The sequence below is a fragment of the Planococcus citri genome, chromosome 1 (genome assembly GCF_950023065.1).
Source record: "Planococcus citri chromosome 1, ihPlaCitr1.1, whole genome shotgun sequence".
NCBI lineage: Eukaryota > Metazoa > Arthropoda > Insecta > Hemiptera > Pseudococcidae > Planococcus > Planococcus citri.
Window position 1 is genome coordinate 52957128 of NC_088677.1, and position 17338 is coordinate 52974465.

At 32.8% G+C, this 17338-nt stretch overlaps 4 protein-coding genes across 9 annotated transcripts; all 4 read left to right on the forward strand.

The window, feature by feature from the left end:
* The first annotated feature begins 173 nt into the window (after positions 1-173).
* On the forward strand, positions 174-2441 carry LOC135832712 (uncharacterized). Of its 2 annotated transcripts, XM_065346150.1 has the most exons (4): positions 174-343; positions 451-632; positions 1064-1247; positions 1761-2441. In XM_065346150.1, exons 1-4 carry the CDS (start codon positions 335-337, stop codon positions 2127-2129), a joined length of 744 nt encoding a protein of 247 aa, XP_065202222.1. In that variant the 5' UTR covers positions 174-334; the 3' UTR covers positions 2130-2441. The 2 variants fall into 2 exon arrangements, with proteins under 2 accessions (XP_065202222.1, XP_065202221.1); XM_065346149.1 differs by having other exon boundaries at positions 190-632.
* Positions 2442-3370: 929 nt separating this feature from the next.
* Positions 3371-5966, forward strand: LOC135832711 (uncharacterized). Its single transcript, XM_065346148.1, has 3 exons — positions 3371-3788; positions 4272-4455; positions 5130-5966. The coding sequence occupies exons 1-3, from the start codon at positions 3583-3585 to the stop codon at positions 5496-5498; spliced, it is 759 nt and encodes a 252-aa protein (XP_065202220.1). The 5' UTR covers positions 3371-3582; the 3' UTR covers positions 5499-5966.
* A 71-nt stretch (positions 5967-6037) lies between these two features.
* LOC135832713 (uncharacterized) lies at positions 6038-8672 on the forward strand. The gene is made up of 3 exons (XM_065346152.1): positions 6038-7485; positions 7641-7818; positions 7920-8672. Exons 1-3 carry the CDS (start codon positions 7280-7282, stop codon positions 8286-8288), a joined length of 753 nt encoding a protein of 250 aa, XP_065202224.1. The 5' UTR covers positions 6038-7279; the 3' UTR covers positions 8289-8672.
* A 1103-nt stretch (positions 8673-9775) lies between these two features.
* On the forward strand, positions 9776-16926 carry LOC135832699 (uncharacterized). Of its 5 annotated transcripts, none has more exons than XR_010556345.1 (7): positions 9776-10176; positions 10560-10737; positions 10820-12093; positions 12190-14235; positions 14349-14575; positions 15106-15283; positions 15716-16926. XR_010556345.1 is itself a non-coding variant. In XM_065346117.1 (4 exons), exons 2-4 carry the CDS (start codon positions 14349-14351, stop codon positions 16082-16084), a joined length of 774 nt encoding a protein of 257 aa, XP_065202189.1. In that variant the 5' UTR covers positions 14068-14235; the 3' UTR covers positions 16085-16926. The 5 variants fall into 5 exon arrangements, 1 of the variants encoding a protein (XP_065202189.1); XR_010556347.1 differs by having other exon boundaries at positions 9795-10176; positions 10820-11245; positions 12925-14235; XR_010556344.1 differs by having other exon boundaries at positions 10820-14235.
* The last annotated feature ends 412 nt before the right edge of the window (positions 16927-17338 follow it).

Sequence of the window (17338 nt, forward strand, 5' to 3'; positions counted from 1 at the left end):
TATCGCTCACTAAAACAATCAAGAAGTGTTTAAAGTTGCTTTATACATAGGTACTTGATAAAATTATTTTAACTGATAAATAGGTAACCTTCATGATGGTAATAAAATGTAATTGACAGTCATGTGATACATACATAGACTGCTATAGTACTTCATGAAAAGTATACGCATCTGCGTATGCGCCGAATCCGACTGTTTTTGAATAGTGGGCGACAAAGACATCGAGTACAATGTCTATGGTATAATATAAGTACCAAAATAAGTCAGCCGTGAAATGAACCCACATATGTAGGTACTTATGATTCGTTAGGACATCGCAGTTTGGCCACGTATTATGCTCAATGTTAGTTTTCAAAAAATACTCGTACATTTCGAATTTATCTTTGATATTCGTACGAATTTTCTCACTAAAAAGAGAGTCTTATCATGGAAAAGTTATCTGAATTGCAGTCGTGGTATAAGTGGAAGAGACCAACATCCATTCCTTATCCAAACATTTGGCATAGATTTACTTCCAAAACAAAAGATGGCAAAGTGTACAATATAAAGATTGTGGATCTCAGTGCAGATAGATTTGAAGAAATAATGGAATTCTCAAAAGAGTACTTCTTCTCCCGAGAGCCCATATGCGTGTGAGTATGCTTTTAAATTACCGAAGTAAGTAAGTCGATCTACCTACTACTCGTACATGACTTGCCTATCTATAGGTGAATATTTTTGTAACTTTGCATTACTATTGTTAAATGCTGATGCTTTAATAATAATGAGCTAGTTGGAAAAAGTTAAAATTTCAAACTTCTTTTCATTTCAATTAAGTATAGGTAGATAAGTACTGCTTAATAGTAATATGCCGCTTCAAACATTTTTTTTTTTTTTTTTTTTTTTTAATGCTGAACTTTTTACTTAATTATAGGGTGGCCACGCCACGTCGTAGGCGTTAAAAAAAAAGGTAGGGAGAATTTTTATATTACACACAAAAAAGTAGATACATATCTACTTGATTTTTGGAAAAATGAATAATCGAGACAGTCATTTTAAAGATATGATTTTTCTTTTTACATAGCTCATCAAAAGTTGTAGAGGACGAGAGAACCATGCACAACCTCCAAAGTAAACACAGAGCAATCTTACAACAGCATACTAGTATTGTTGCGGTTTTAGATGAAGACGTTCCTAAACCCGAAATAGTTGGCATGCTAAAACTTCTGGTAGCATCCAAAGAAGATGATCCTATACCAAAACCACAAGTAGGTACCTATTTAAAAATTTCATTCTCAAAATTATATAGGTACACTACATACCTACATTAGCTTACAATCATTCGAATTTATCATTTGTTGTAGTGTAGGTAGGTAGGTAGGTAGGTATAGTCAACATTGACCAGAATATTTGAAATTTTTCGAGCGTCTTATTGAGATAATTTCGCACCTTCGGAGTAATAAGATTACACCTCAAAAAAATAAATTCTGACATTTTTGGAGTTTGTTATAATCTCCTGCAACCAAAAATAATACTCTGAGTTTACATTAAATCAAGTTGATGAAAATAATGAATCAAGTACTTATTAAAAAAATCGTTCTCCTGTAAAATTTCATTGTTTTAATAATTATGCAATCTTATTACTCCGAAGGTGCGATTTGGCTATGACTTTTCGTTAGGGTCCAACAAAATTCTAAACATCTAGAAAACGAGCCACCCTAGCTGACATAAGTACTTGTACCTACCTATGCTTGATTCTACTTATGTTGTAAATGTTTCAGATACCCGGAAATTTTATGCCTATAAAAGACAAGCTATTTGAAAAATTAGAAAAAAACCACGATCCTTTTGACATTTTCAACACAGATAAAGTATTTCGCGAGTATGGATTGTGTGTAAAACCAGGATATGAAGGATTGAATATAGGCTATAATATTTTATTTGCAGTTGAAAAGCTCGCTAAAGCTTTTCATATTAAAGCATCCGTGATTACAGCTAATTCTATTCAGTCTCAAATCATTGCTGATAAAATAGGTTACAAGACATGGAATGAGATTGTTTATAACGAATTCAAAGATAATCAAGGACGAGTGGTATTTCCTGTTGAAGGAACCAAGTCGATAAAACTTATGGCGATTGAATTTATATAGATAATGTTCAAAATCAGCCAAAATGAAAAGTTTTGACTTTCATACTTATCGCTTTTATTTTTGAATTTGAAGCAAGATGTAAAACTGAAAAAAAAAAATTATTTGGGTGAATCAAAATAATCCTCATCCCAGAAATTTTTATACCCCATCAGGCAAATTGTATGAAAGTCATTTTTCAAAAGTTATACTTACCTAGGTGACGATGTACGATGAACATTTTTTTGGGGCTATTGGTGTTTTTATATTCTAATGTTACAATTTTCTATTGATGATTTTGTTACCTGAAAATAAAACAATCGTTTGATATTGATACCTCTGCACTTCATTAATTTTTTTTCAGTTGTTGAAAATACCAGCTCTTAAAATATGGATGCCTATTCTGGAGAGTACTTTGTGAGCTGTCCCCTATAAAAATGAAAAAAAGGCATGGATATACCCATCTTCCTTCCATTGATATCCACTGATTATTCGCTTCGGTTCCTTTTGTTTGAAATGAAGACAGAAAAATTCTTTACGAAAAAGTTGAAAATTGATCTCAACTGTAGCTTTTAAAAAGTTTTTAAATTTTTAAAAATTCATCAAAAATCTAAAAATGTACCTTAGCTTTTGAAATGAAGGTTTTAGGATATACTCATTTAATCCTGCGTGATTTCATGCAAATCGTAGTGTAAGTATTTCTTGCGAGAGAATCATTTGCCAAATTCAAAAATTGCAATTTTTAGATTCATTTTTGAGTCGATCTGGAGTCTTCGAATTTTTCATTATTTCTCATCAAAGATTATCGCTTCTGAATATTTTAGATTAGAACCAATGGAAGTGGATTTTGGAACTAGACAAATAGAGTTGATACGTATATTACAAACCCATTTTTTAAAACCCAAACCATCGCTAATCGATTCGGAAGAAAAAATAAGGGCGAGTGATATCAATGTGTGTAGTACCTACCTACTGCTGCTATTTCTTTATCGATATAATTTCGAGTCGATTGTTCATGTTGTGGGAAGATTCTCAGCTTCAGTATCAATGTTTATAACCATGCAAGGCAACATGTTTATGTACCTACAAAATACAGAGGTTGTTCTATCACACACACGTAGGAACCAACTACGCAGATAGAGCTTGATGAAACAATTAATCATTTAAATACGCATTATATATATGTGCCTACTCAATTAAATTATTTAAGCAGATAAATAGGTAACCTTGATCTTGTGTAGAATGTGATAGGCAGGGTTTTATACGTTTTGAAATAAGCCAATCAGTCAGAAGTAAGTCAAGTGAGGTGGAAGCCTATACTACCTACACTTAAGACCTATCTAGTTGTATGAGTTGCAGTTAGGCTTCACATGTTTGTACGTTTGTTTTGAAAAATAAATTTCATCTTCAATACGAATAATGCTTCACGTGATAGTTTAATTTTACCTATCCAAATTATTTCACATGAAAAGAAGTCATGGAGAATTCGCCAGAATTACCGTTGTGGTATAAATGGAAGAGACCAACGACGGTTCCTTATCCAAACATTTGGCATAAATTTACTTCCAAACCAAAAGATGGCAAAGAATGCAAAATAAAGATTGTGGATCTCACTCCAGATAGATTCGAAGAAATAATGGAATTCACCGAAAAATACTTCTACCCTCGAGAGCTGTTGTGCATGTGAGTAGAACTATGCTTTGAGTGTTATTTTCATAGCATCTTCATTCACATATACTTGACCACTTATGAAAAAACTTTTTCCTCTCGACCAACATTTCGTTAAAATAATAGACAGTTTAAAAGGCTCGAAATTTCTCATTTTTTATTTAAATTCTTGGAAGAAAGCGAAATTGCAAGTTGAGTAACAGAAGTAGTCTAGGTAGGTAAAGGATGAACCAAAACTAAGGAGTCCAATAGTGCTCTTGCCTGATGATGAAAAGTTGTACTTTTTGAAAAGATCTTTGCAATATAAAGTTTAAAAATAAGGAGAGAGTTTTTTCTTTTCCAAGTAGTCTATAGGTACTTTATATATTTCATTTTCAATACAGAATTTAACAACTAAGTATAGGTAGGATGATCACAGGAGTGTAGGTAAAAGAACATTTTTTTTCAAGAACAATCTAGAAAGTTATTCTATGAATATGAATTTTTTCCCTTACTTAGCTCATCAAAATTTCTAGACGACGAGAGAAACATCCACAATAGTCAAAGTAAGCGCAGAGCAATCTTACAGCAGTGCACCAGTATTATTGCTGTTTTAGATGAAAATGTTCCCAAACCCGAAATAGTCGGCATGTTGAAACTTCTGGTAGCATCTAAGGAAGATGATCCTGTACCAAAACCACCAGTAAAAGTTTCCTACCAGTTTGTTGTAGAGTCAACAATGAAAGAACCTTTGCAACCTATTTATTCAACTACTATTCAGCTGAAATTTGACTTTCTGAAAGAGCATGTTATCCAGACCTCAGAATCAAATTTTCAGCTACTGAAGTTGATTTTTCTATTTTTGGCGAATTTTTGAAAATCATTGAAAAAACTTGGGTATAATTTATTTACAAAAAAATGGGTAAATATGAAGTGAAAAAACTGAAAATTGGTTTTTACATCAAAGGGGACGCCCTCGAATTGATTTTCATTATTTTTCAGCGGATCTGGAGTCTTTGGCAAAAATTAACTTTTTTTCAACAATTCCAAATCACTCCAGAAAACGTTGTAATCCACTTCGGTAGCTGAAAATTTATCCCTGTCATAAGTATGTTTGATATTCCGAATCAATTAGACCAAGTAAATCGCGAATTCAAGAAGACGGGTTGAAAGATGTAGATACCTACGCATTTTTTACGAGCTGAAAATCTCAAATTAAAAAAAAAATCAAAATTGTCAATTTTTGCAGCAAACCATATACAAAACTTTATTATTCGCCCTAAAGTCAACCCTAATTTTAGCTGAATCGAAGTTGAAAGGTTGTGCAGGTTCTCTTGCAAGTTCTATGTATGTACATTATTGCCTGATGTGTTTCAGATACCTGGACATTTTCTGCCTATTAAAGACAAGCTATTCGAAGAGCTGGAGAAAAATTACAATCCTTTCGAAATTTTCAGCACAGATGAAGTATTTCGAGAGTGCGGATTATGTGTAAAACCGATGTATGAAGGATTGAGTATAGGTTATAATATGTTACTTGCAGTTGAAAAGCTTGCTACAGCTTTTCAAATTAAAGCATCCGTGATTACGGGTATTTCTATTCAGTCTCAAGTTATTGCCGATAAATTGGGTTATAAGACATGGAATGAGATTGTTTATAACGAATTCAAAGATGATCAAGGACGAGTAATATTTCCTGTTGATGGAACCAAGTCGATAAAACTTATGGCGATTGAATTTACATGAAATGTTGGTATGATAGTAGGTTTAAAGTGAGAGAAAATGAAAAAATGACTTTCCTACAGAGTATTGCTATTATTTTTGAATTTGAAAGATTTAACATTTTTCCTAAATGCAACCAAAACAATCTTAATTCTGGAAATTCTGTTTTTAGTCTAGTCATTTTAGAAAGATTTTCCATGTGTTTTATTAAAAAAATCCCAACATCGGGGACTTTTTTTTAAAATGTGGGGGCACCATTTTTGATTAAAATGCCAACATCCCTCCCTCCTCACACAGCAAAAAATATTTTAAATTTTTTCGTTCGTATTATGATTTTAACAACTTTTAGTTTTTTTTCACAAATGGAATGTAACTTCTTATTGTAGATACCTAGTAATGAATTTTATTTTAATTTTAAACTTGAATTTTTAATGATACTCGTAATCTAACTGTTACTAAAAAATAAAAATAAAACCAATTTTTTTATCATGATGCATTAATGTTTACTTCTTTTCAGTTACCTATTAAAAATTCCAAATTTTAGATTTCCATTTTTCTATTTTCAGAAAATTTCCGAGTGAGTCACATTTAGTTTTAAGAATGAAAATAGGGATTTGACAAGACAACTGTCGCGCTCTAGGAAATGGTAGTCAAAAACACCGGAACTAACGAAAGATCCCGTTGTTATCAGCAATTTTCACAACATTACATTCCAATGTTTATACTGGGACCTTTCATCAGCCAATCATAAACAAGGCGACACTAGCGCGGCGCACAGAAAAATTGAATTTGATGAAGATTTCAGTTTCGATCTACCGAATGTAATTGTACTTGTTTCGAGCCATTCTGGAGCTTCTAAATGATTTTTTGGATTTTCTTGATTCTATAAAGTCTTCGTATAAAAAAAGCCTCAATCTGATAGATGCGTAAAATTAGGTAGGCTAGATATCCAGCTATTTAAGATCTTGTTCAAGGATTCACTTTCACACCTTGTAACACTGCTACTCTAATTGCTCACCTGTGAATTGACTAGCCACTCCGTAAAATGAAAGCTATAAAATTATGAGGCTTGCATTTTGGGTGGATTCTTCAAAGCTCCAGACTCTTCAAGTATTGCAAGCAGGTTGAATGTGATCGCATTACAATGCACAGCTTGATAGGATTTGAAAAAGAAAAAATGTTTCAGTTTTAGGGGAAATTTTTAGAATGGATGGCAGTTGACTTTCCAGACACCACTTGGAATTTTCAAATTGGAAATCTTTAGACGAAGCTCTCAGCATTAATGTTTTATTCAATTCAAAGTCAAGCAGTGACTTTATTTCAAAGTAACGAGTATGACACTACATATTTTCTAGAATATGCTGTGTTTTTCCCTACTGTACTTCAGCTTTAAACAAGTGATTCTTTCAGAAAGGTATATGGGTTTGGGTTTGGGTACTTGAGGCCTTAAATTACTGATAAGCTATGTCCAACATTAATAGATTACGTACGTATGAAACAATAGCGACTTTTTTCAAATTATAACATTCAAGTACCTACACAATATTTTTCATTAAGGAGATAAGATAACTGGATTGACAAGTTTTTTTTCAGATAGGTATCTTGAGCGATGAACTCATCTAACAGAAAATGAATAAGTAGGTAAGCATGGCAATACCTAATGTTTTTAATCGTCAACATCGCAGTTCAGCCAAGTAATAGTGCAAACGTCCGTCTACATTTCCAACAGATGGGTATCTACAAATGTGAATGAAGTTTTAATTTTATACAAAATCTTTCAATGTAAACTCGTGAAATAGAAAATCATGAAAAAATTATCTCATTTATCATTGTGGTGTAAGTGGAAGAGACCATCTTCAGTTCCCAATTCAAACACTTGGCATAGATTTACTACAAAACCGAAAGATGGGAAAGAGTATAAAATAAAAATTATGGATCTGACGCCTGATAGATTTGCAGAATGTATGGAATTAACGAAAAATTATTTCTGTCCTCAAGAGCCTCTAAATTTGTAAGTATACGTTTAAATTGCCTACTTGAGATTATAGGTACGCTTACAACAGATATTTGCCTACTATTTGTGGGTACTTTACTTGCATATCTGTACGTTTCTTCAGATCTAAGATAGAAATAAAATTAGAGGTACGATTTTTTCCCCTAATTTAGATCATCCAAATTGGTAGAAGACGAAATAAGTTTCCACAATGAACTTAAAATCCAAAACGCAGTCTTACAGCAATGTGCGAGTATTATTGCAGTATTGGATGAAGATGTTTCAAAACCTACAATAGTTGGAATGCTGAAACTTTTAGTATCTTCCAAGGAAGATGACCCTATGCCAAACGTACGAGTACTTACGTTAGAAAATGCATCGATAAAGACACTAAAATTTTAATTTTCCGATAGAGCTTTCCCATTGGATAATTTTTGTTCTGTGTATTTCAGATACCCGGAGATGTGATACAAAAAAAACACAAGCTAATCAAACACCTGAAAAGAAATCACAGTCCTTTCGAAATTTTCGGCGCCGATAAAGTAATAGGCGACTATGGATTATTGGTGAAATCAGAGTATAATGGATTGGGTATTGGCTACCATATGCTTCAAACGATTGAAAAGGTTGCCAAAGCATTCCATATTGAACAATGTGCGATGGTGTGTAGTAATATTCGGTCTCAAGTCATGGCTGAAAAACTAGGTTACAAGACTTTAAACGAGATTGTTTATGATGAATATAAAGACGATCAAGGACGAGTGGTATTTCCAGTGGAAGGAACCAAGTCGGTGAAATATATGGCAATTGAATTTGTATAATATACGTTTATTATTTAAAATAGGCAGAAAAAGGTTTCAAGTTTTGAAAAAAAAACAATTATTTTCCTTCCTCTTCGATCACTCGCTCGTATTGAGCGACTATTATGCTGAAAACGGTTTTATATACCTAGGTATAGGTACCTGCTACTTGATGAGAAAAGTATCTTCCTAAAGCCAAAATTGTAGACTTTGACCTTTCTTGAAACATGGTGACGATTCAAGTATAGATACCTACCTACCTACCTACTTATTTTATACCTATCACTATTCACTTGTATGTACCTACTTAAAGTTTCTTACTTTATGCTAAATATGATTAATCAATACCTAATTATTATTGTTGTTACCTGTATAAAAACTAAAAATAAGACTTTCAACGCTCAATTTTTTTCATTTCTTTAAGATAAATATTGTTTCGATTCTCATCACAACGAAAGTTGGATTTTTGAGAAAAAAGCTCGTTCCAAAACTTCCGTGATCGAATCTTGAATTGCTTAAATTGTGTAGGTAGGTACATACCTACCTGTATACAACTTTTTAAAAAGTCCTCTTGTCGTTTCAAAATTGTCAAAGGACTTTTTTTTGCGCAACTTGCTCGTAAGATTCTGTTCTTTTTGAACAATGTCAATTTTTTGGAAACAAATTTCAAAAAGTGTCAATTTTCAATTTTTGGGGGAAAAAAGTTGAAAAGCGCCAAGTTTTGCTAAAATAGTCAACAAGTTTCCATTATTATCAAAGTTGTCAAAATAAAGTGTTCATTTTTGGTGAAATTGCCAAAAAGGTTCAATTATTGCCAAAATTGTTGAACAGTCCAGTTCTTGCAAAGATTACCCAAAAAAACCTGTTTTTGCCAAAATCGTTGAAAAATTCCCGTTTTTTGTCAAAATTGTCACAGAGCGTCAATTTTTGGCAAGTTGACGAAAAAATTGTAATGTTTTTTCATTAAAATTCTGAGTAAGTAGTTTTTTTTTGGCAAAATTGCTAATAAATTGTGATTTTTTGTCAAAACGTCTAAAGAGCTTTGACTTTTGACTTTCTTCTTTTGGTTTAAAAGTTTTCCAAAGAAAAGGTATCAGTTTAGAAAAATTTGTGAAAGCTTCTTTTTTTGTTAAAATCATTTTTTTCAGTTTTTATGGAAATTTTTCGATATTTTTGAAGTTTTTTTTTTTGGGGGGGGGGGGGCCTATAGTAGTTCATTTTAAGAGTACGGAAAAACAACGGCGTAACTTGATTTTTTTCAATAGGTATTGTCCATCTGTTAGATTTTACTTGAAATAAATGACTTAAAAATTGCAAAAAACTCAATCCATTGAAAGAACGCCTGAAAAATTTGCAAAAAACCAGTCATGTCGTTCTTTCCCTGTACTCCTCATTTGTGTTCTTGTGTCATTGTGTGTACATATTTAATGTTTAGTCAGGTTTAAAATGATGAAAAAAATTCAGTTATTTACTCATTCTCGAGTACGTTGAGAAGTAGGTAAATAGGTGTGGCACTGGGTAATACATATTATATTCGTAAAAAGATCCCAGTTGGGCCAAGTATGTTGTTCTCAACAGATTACAAATGTACCTACCTACTTACCTACCGTACTAAATACGAAATTACGCATGTACCTACGTGAATTTTACTTTTATGTGAAATATTTTCAAAGTGAACTAAACTTATTTTGTAGTTGAAAGTTATGGAAAAATTATCTGAATTATCGTTTTGGTGCAAATGGAGGAGGCCAGTATCGGTTCCTTATCCAAACACTTGGCATAGATTTACTGCGAAAACAAAAGATGGTAAAGACTGTAAAATAAAAATTGTAGATCTGACTCCGGACAGATTTGAAGAAAGTATAGAATTTACAAAAAAATATTTTTATTTGCAAGAACCATTGACTGTGTAAGTACACGTTTAAATTATTCCCATGCGAACTACATACCTACCTATATACCTACCTACTACCTACAATTAGATATTATTTTACGTGTCTTGGTGTTGGTAAATATGGATGTACCTATTGAACATTTTGAGCATTAAAGGAAGCCCAAAATTTTAGCATTTTACTGCAGGAAAAATTGATGGAACAAATCGCCTAACTATTTTATTCTTTTAGAATCATTATTTTGTAATTTTATAGCGAAAATAGGGAAGATGAGAAGTGAAGAGAAACGTATTACTCCCAAAACATTATTTTCTTGATTTGCTCTATGATTTTTCTTTTTAATTTAGAAATAATAATTAATCCACAAAGTTCACCTAGAGATATGATTTTTCTTTATTAGATCATCAAAACTTTTGGATGATGAAATAAGCTTTCATAATTACCTATGCGAAAACAAAGCAATTTTGCAGCAGCAAATCAGCATCATTGCTGTATTAGATGAAGATGTCCCAAAACCAGAAATAGTCGGAACTATGAAACTTCTAGTGGCTTCCAAAGAAGATAATCCAATGCCACACGTACGAGTAAAAGTGCATCGATAAAACGATACAAATACGTAATAATTTTATTATTTTTTATGGAACTTTGATCATATTTCAGATACCTGGAGATAAGTTACAAGAAAGACATTTGCTAATCGGAAACCTTATGAAAAATCACAACCCCTTGGAAATTTTCAACCTAGATAAAGTGATACGTGGCAAAGAATTATGTGTAAAAACTGAATACGCTGGAATGAACATAGGCTACAATATTCTTCTTACCATTGAAAAACTCGCGAAAGCTTTTCATATTAAAGCATCTATGATTATTTGTAGTAATATTCGGTCTCAAGTTTTAGCTGAAAAAGCAGGCTACAAGATGTTGAATGAAATTGTTTATGATGATTTTAAAGATGATCAAGGACGAATTCTATTTCCTATTGAAGGAACAAAGTCGATAAAACTTATGGCAACGGAGTTTACTCAGATTGATTCAAAGTGACCAGAAAAAATTTCGCGTTTTTACTCTCAAAATGATAGGCGAGTAAGTATCGCATTAAGCATGAAAAATGAATGAATATGGAATTGAAATTGAAGTGATTTGGAAAAATAATCAAAAAGAAAAATTGAGTATGAAATCATTGTCGAACACGCAGCACTGAATAATGAATGTTATGTCTGTTTTCGTATTGACAATCTGTTGTCGAAAATTTGAAAAAATAGGAATTTACGTATATATTTAGACTTTTTATTATTAATTTAATTTCTAATTAATTGATTGTGTCCCTTCGAAAAAAATTGTCAATATACAGGGTGTTCCAGAATAACCTTTCACATTTTGGTGAGCACTGATCTGCGTTCAAATGGTGTTAGGGGAATGGTAAAAGCGGTTCCAGGTAGCCAACACATGCCGAATTATGTTTCAGTATTAATTTTTTACCATGGAGAAGTGGACGGCTGTGCAGCGCGCTTTTATTGTAAAGGCCTTTTTCAAAAATAATGACTCTTACATTAGTGCAATTCGTGCCTTCCGCAAACATTTTAAACTTACCGGTAAAAGTGAAGTGCCATCGAGGCCAACAGTGAAATTATGGGTAAAAAACTTCGAGAAAACCGCTCATGCTTGTAAAAATAAGCCTACAGGTCGGAAAAGATCAGTAAGAACGCCAGAAACAACGGACCGAGTAAGGCATTCAGTACAGACTACCCCTACCACTTCAATACGTAAACGAGCGTTAAATTTAAAAATCAAACCAACTTCTCTGCAACGAATTTTATCTGAAGACCTCAGTTTCCATCCATATAAGATTTTAATCATTCAAAAGTTACAAAAAACTGATTTTGTGAGAAGAAAATCATTTGCCGAGGATATGCTTACAAGAATTGATACTGGTGAGATTCCATTGAACTCGTTACTCTTTACTGATGAAGCTCATTCTTATCTAAACGGTGATGTGAATAAACAAAATATGCGCTACTGGTCGACAGAGAATCCGATGATAATACACGAGAAACCTCTACACTCCGCTAAGTTGACTGTTTGGATGGGCGTGGCTAAATTCGGTATAGTGGGACCGTATGTGTTTGATGAAACGGTGAACGGTGAGAGGTATCGCAAAATGTTAAACGAGTTTCTCATTCCTGAATTGAAACGCAGACACAAGTATAGAGTTACTTGGTTCCAACAGGATGGCGCTACCTGTCATTCCGCAACGGACACGATTTCTTTATTGCGTGAGCATTTTGGTCATCGAATAATTTCGCTGGACACAGAAATTTCATGGCCACCTCGATCCCCTGATTTTTCAGCATGTGATTTTTTTTTATGGGGTTACCTCAAGTCAAAAGTATATCAAGATGATCCTAGGACTCTGAAACAGCTCCTAGATAATATTATTCGTGAATCAAGACTGATTAGAAGAGAAATGCTCAACAAAGTGTTCAATAATTTTAAAAAACGTTTGGTCGATTGTGTCAAAAATGATGGAAAACATCTTGGTGGAATAATTTTTAAAACTTAATTTATAATGAAAACTCAAATATATGGTCTAAAAACGGCACATTTCTACTTCATTTTGGTTATAAAAAAATTTCCGTAACCATTTTTCTCTCAGAGCTACTAATAAAACAAAAGTGAAAGGTTATTCTGGAACACCCTGTACAAAGTGTAACAAATGTAGATAATACATAGATCTTAGGTAGGTATTTCAAAACTTTTTTCAGATTCTGAATTCATGTAACCATGTTTGAAGTAGACAGTTATTCGACGATGGGACTTCTGTGATGAGGAAACTTTCTTTCACAACCCATCAGCTCCAATCAAGCCAAAACGAAACTAAAGCTATACCGAGGTTGAGTTTGCAATTTCTGGCGAATGTTTTTTCATACAATGATAATAGAGTATTGTGTAGGTGTAAAGACAATAGGTAGATAACGTATCTTTTTAAAATTTTATTTTTCAGTTATCAATGTCATTCTCATTTGTTCTTGCTCTTATTTTTCAATCTCTTTTTATTTTAAATTACATAGATCTACTTACTGGTCGAGTTATTTGTATTTAATTGTTGATTTGAATTAAAGAATCATTAATGAAGAAATTCATTTATACGGAAAAATGAAACAATAAAATTGTTGGTGTGTGCGGTGATACTACATTCGAGTGATGAAATAGGTACCTACCTACTTACATACCCATGTATTGTCCAGAAAAAATTCCTAGCTTGGGGGGGGGTCTTAGTTAGCGACAGTAGTAGACGGTACTAAAAAAAAATATTTCCGAACGTCAGGCGTGACGCGGTCTTTAGCGTCTATTGTGCTAGTAATCTTCAATGTTACCAACCTACTTTGTGACTCGAAAATTATCGCGAACTAAAGAGGTTTAATGCTACATATAAGTCGGGGAATATTCCTAATACAATCAACTTTTTCATACCTATCATAGGTACCTACCCAAAATGTCTCATTTTACATTGGCCTTAATGAACGAACCTTAATGCCAAATTCCAAGGCTGCAGATGCTTAAAGTGGACTCAACTCAAATTAACGTATTTCAAATTTGAGGCCATTCTACATAAATGCATTCAGGGTTTTGGAATTTGACATCGAGATTTTGCAGGCGAGCCGATTCTACCGTGTATTGAAAATATCTCATTAAAAGTTATGTAGGTATGAGTACATTTGCTCGCATCCGTGGGTTCACGTTACACCAGCTTTTGCAATCTCTTGCCGTCACTGAATACTTAGGTTGCTATATTGTAATCACAAGTAAATGTACTATGTACTTAAACACGATAAAAAGATAAAAATAGGTGTACGTAATTACGTATACCGTCAACAACTTATTGCGGTAGTTTGATGCAAAAATACACGCGTCGGTATCACTATATAACTACCTACTGAAGCTGAAGAGTGCAGTTGTGGAGGAAATTGAAGTATTGTGGTGTTGACGTTCGAAAATATCAACAATTTTAACCAAAATTGATAGATTTTTCACCTACATCAAGTATAAGTAATTATATTTATCTATCTGCGAAGGTAAGTGAAATACATCTACGTAGGTACCCAACATTAAACGATTAAAAAATATTATAGATATACTTATATGTCCATTTATAAAAAAATATGACGTGATTTTGTATGTAATAAAGATGACGAGCATGAAATTAAATATGGAAAAGATACCCAAATTAACGTTGTGGAATAAGTGGAAGAGACCAGCATCCATTCCTTACCCAAATACGTGGCATAAATTTACAGCAAAATCAAAAGATGGTAAAGAGTTCAAAATAAAAATTGTAGATGTAACTCCGGATAGATTTGAAGAAAGCTTGGAATTCATACGAGACTATTTGTATTCAAATGAGCCTCTATGCGAGTAAGTACCTATTATTAATGCTACGACACACCATCCTACAATTTTGTGCTCCAAAAGGTAGGAAGGAATTACCTATTATAATTTTGGCAAACCACTTCATGCGTCTTAATTCTAATAAATGTACCTATTACAGAAAAACTTCAAAGTAGACCTAGCTGTAATACAATGTAGATTGTAGACAGTACTTGACAGTTGACTACATTTAAGATATGTACTTAAGTCATTTCAAATGGGAGGGGGTGCCTAAAGTTCATCTATTTTGGTGCGTGGAAATCTAAGATAATGTTCTCAATGAATTTCAATTATCACAGTCACATACTCATTTCGGCAACTCGTGTGATATTTATTGTTATTGAAGTAACTATAGCCTATATTAAATTACCCAAAAACGACAGAGAGTTTTTAAAGTTCCAGATTAAATTCAATGTGGATAGGTACGAATTCGAAATCTCGCTTTATCGATCGAATGAGGAATAAACAACTAATCTTAATTTTTATTTTCTCATTACTCACTGCCTTACTACGTGTAGATCTGTGAAAATGTTAGAAGATGAAATAAGTCTCCAAAATGAATTGGCCAGACAAAATGCATTCTTACAGCAGCGTATCACTATCATGGCTGTATTAGATGAAGATGTTCCGAAACCGGAAATGATCGCAGTACAAAAGCTGTTTGTTGCTTCCAAAGATGATGATCCTGAACCAGAAGTAAATAATACCTATACAGTAATAGTAATAAATGTATTTTAATTTCATATGATCGGAAAATGAGTAGTTTCCTAGACAGTTTTGTGGTTGGAAAATACGTCTTTAACGCATCTACCTAAACATGTGCGGAAAACAGTTACTTTCCTCCCTAGGGAGGAAAGTGACTGTTTTCCGCACATGTTTACAAATTCGAAATTAGCCATTTTTTAAAATTTCAGCTTTTATTTTCCTCTCATATGAAATTAAAATAGTATACGCGACAGAATTGGACAGTAACGCGATTAACTTGTGCGATTTAAGTCGCTCGGCTTCGCCTCGCTCCTTAAACTTCGCACTCGTTAATCGCATACTTTCCGCTCCTGTCACGTAATATACTATTCATTACCTTTTGAACTCGTGAGTGAACTTTCTTATTTTTTGTACCTATTTTAGTTAACTGGAAATGCAATGAGTAAACTTGAGAAGATAATTGAAGACCTGTATGCGAATCAAGATCAATTCGAAATTCACGGAACTGACGCAGTTTTAAAAGGATTCGGTTTATGTGTGAAACCGAATTACTGGGGAATGAATATAGGCTACAACATTGTACTCTGTTTGGAAAAAATAGCCAAAGCTTATGACTTGAGAGGATGTATGACTATGTATACTAGTATTTATTCTCAAGCTATAGTTACAAAAGCTGGATTCAAAGTATACAACGAGATATTCTACGATGATTATAAAGATGAAAAAGGTAATGCGATGTTTCCCAATGTACATACTAAATCGATCAAGTTGATGGGAATGAAGTATTCGTGACCTGCAGGAGTGGTTGAAATTTGATGCAATTTATGATCTCTTTTTCAAAGATGTTGAAGTCATTATTTTTTCAGGTTGAGAAAAATGAAGTTCTGTGGAAGTAGGTAACGTAAAAATTTTGCATTAGAGACATTCCCGGGAGGGACGGTTGCCTTTCTCAACTTGGATAAATAAATAATTTTGCTATCTTCGGAAAAAAAATATTCAATCAAGTTCTTTAATAAATAGCGCACTTACGAATTGCATTTTACCTAATAAAGTTTTTTTTCAATCCTAGAGAATCATAAATTGTAATATGAAAATTTATTCATATCTACCTACCTGTGTATGTATTTAATCCATACTTTCATTTTAGAATTAAAGGAGCTATAAGTATGATTAAAATATTCCCTTAAAGAATTTTCAGAATGCTACCAAGTACTTACTTGAAAATTTATTGGGACAGAGAAAATCTTATTTATGATATAGGCTACTTATTTATTATTAATTTAATTTCTAATTATTTGTTGTGTTTCTTCGAAGAAAAAAATTGTCAATTTATACATGTGTAACAAATGTAATATGTACATCTTAGTTAGATAGGTAAGTATTTCAAAACCTTTTTCAGATTCTGAATTCATATAACCATGTTTGAAGTATAGTAGACAGTTATCGGTTATTCGACGATGAGACTTCTATGATGAGGAAACTTCCTTTCATAACCCGTCAGCTCCAATCGAGCAAAAACGAAACTTAAGCTACCGAGGCCGTTGAGTTTGCAATTTTTTTTTTAAAACATTGATGATGATAGAGTATTATGTAAGTTTTTTATTTTAAATTACATACCTACATACTAGTTTCGAGTTGATTGTTTGTTTTTTCCTATCTACATACCTTTTAGGTAGGTATTTATTCCACTCAATCGTAATTATACTTAATGCTTACGTTAGTAACAGACAACATCTAGTAGATTCGACAGAACACTGATTGAATTATTTAATTTTTGATTTGAATCAAAAAATCATCAACGACGGAATTCATTTATGAAAAAATGAAACAATAAAATTTTTGGTACGTACTATGTAGTGATATTATATTACATGCAGGGTGGGAAATACGTATTGTCCAGAAAAAATTCCTAGTTGTTCGAGGGGGGGGGGAGGGAGTTTTAAAATTTGACATCGAGGTTTTGCAGGCGAACCGATACTAGTTACCATTTATTGAAAATATCCCATCAAGAGTTACATTGTACGCATCCTTGGGTTCACGTTACAC

Coding starts and splice junctions, on each gene's coding strand:
- LOC135832712 (XM_065346149.1), top strand. CDS start 427: ATGGAAAAGTTATCTGAATTGCAGTCGTGGTATAAGTGGAAGAGACCA. Junction 633..1,063: donor TCCCGAGAGCCCATATGCGT/GTGAGTATGCTT, acceptor CTTTTTACATAG/CTCATCAAAAGTTGTAGAGG. Junction 1,248..1,760: donor ATCCTATACCAAAACCACAA/GTAGGTACCTAT, acceptor TAAATGTTTCAG/ATACCCGGAAATTTTATGCC.
- LOC135832711 (XM_065346148.1), top strand. CDS start 3,583: ATGGAGAATTCGCCAGAATTACCGTTGTGGTATAAATGGAAGAGACCA. Junction 3,789..4,271: donor CCTCGAGAGCTGTTGTGCAT/GTGAGTAGAACT, acceptor TCCCTTACTTAG/CTCATCAAAATTTCTAGACG. Junction 4,456..5,129: donor ATCCTGTACCAAAACCACCA/GTAAAAGTTTCC, acceptor GATGTGTTTCAG/ATACCTGGACATTTTCTGCC.
- LOC135832713 (XM_065346152.1), top strand. CDS start 7,280: ATGAAAAAATTATCTCATTTATCATTGTGGTGTAAGTGGAAGAGACCA. Junction 7,486..7,640: donor CCTCAAGAGCCTCTAAATTT/GTAAGTATACGT, acceptor CCCCTAATTTAG/ATCATCCAAATTGGTAGAAG. Junction 7,819..7,919: donor AAGATGACCCTATGCCAAAC/GTACGAGTACTT, acceptor TGTGTATTTCAG/ATACCCGGAGATGTGATACA.
- LOC135832699 (XM_065346117.1), top strand. CDS start 14,349: ATGACGAGCATGAAATTAAATATGGAAAAGATACCCAAATTAACGTTG. Junction 14,576..15,105: donor TCAAATGAGCCTCTATGCGA/GTAAGTACCTAT, acceptor TACTACGTGTAG/ATCTGTGAAAATGTTAGAAG. Junction 15,284..15,715: donor ATGATGATCCTGAACCAGAA/GTAAATAATACC, acceptor TACCTATTTTAG/TTAACTGGAAATGCAATGAG.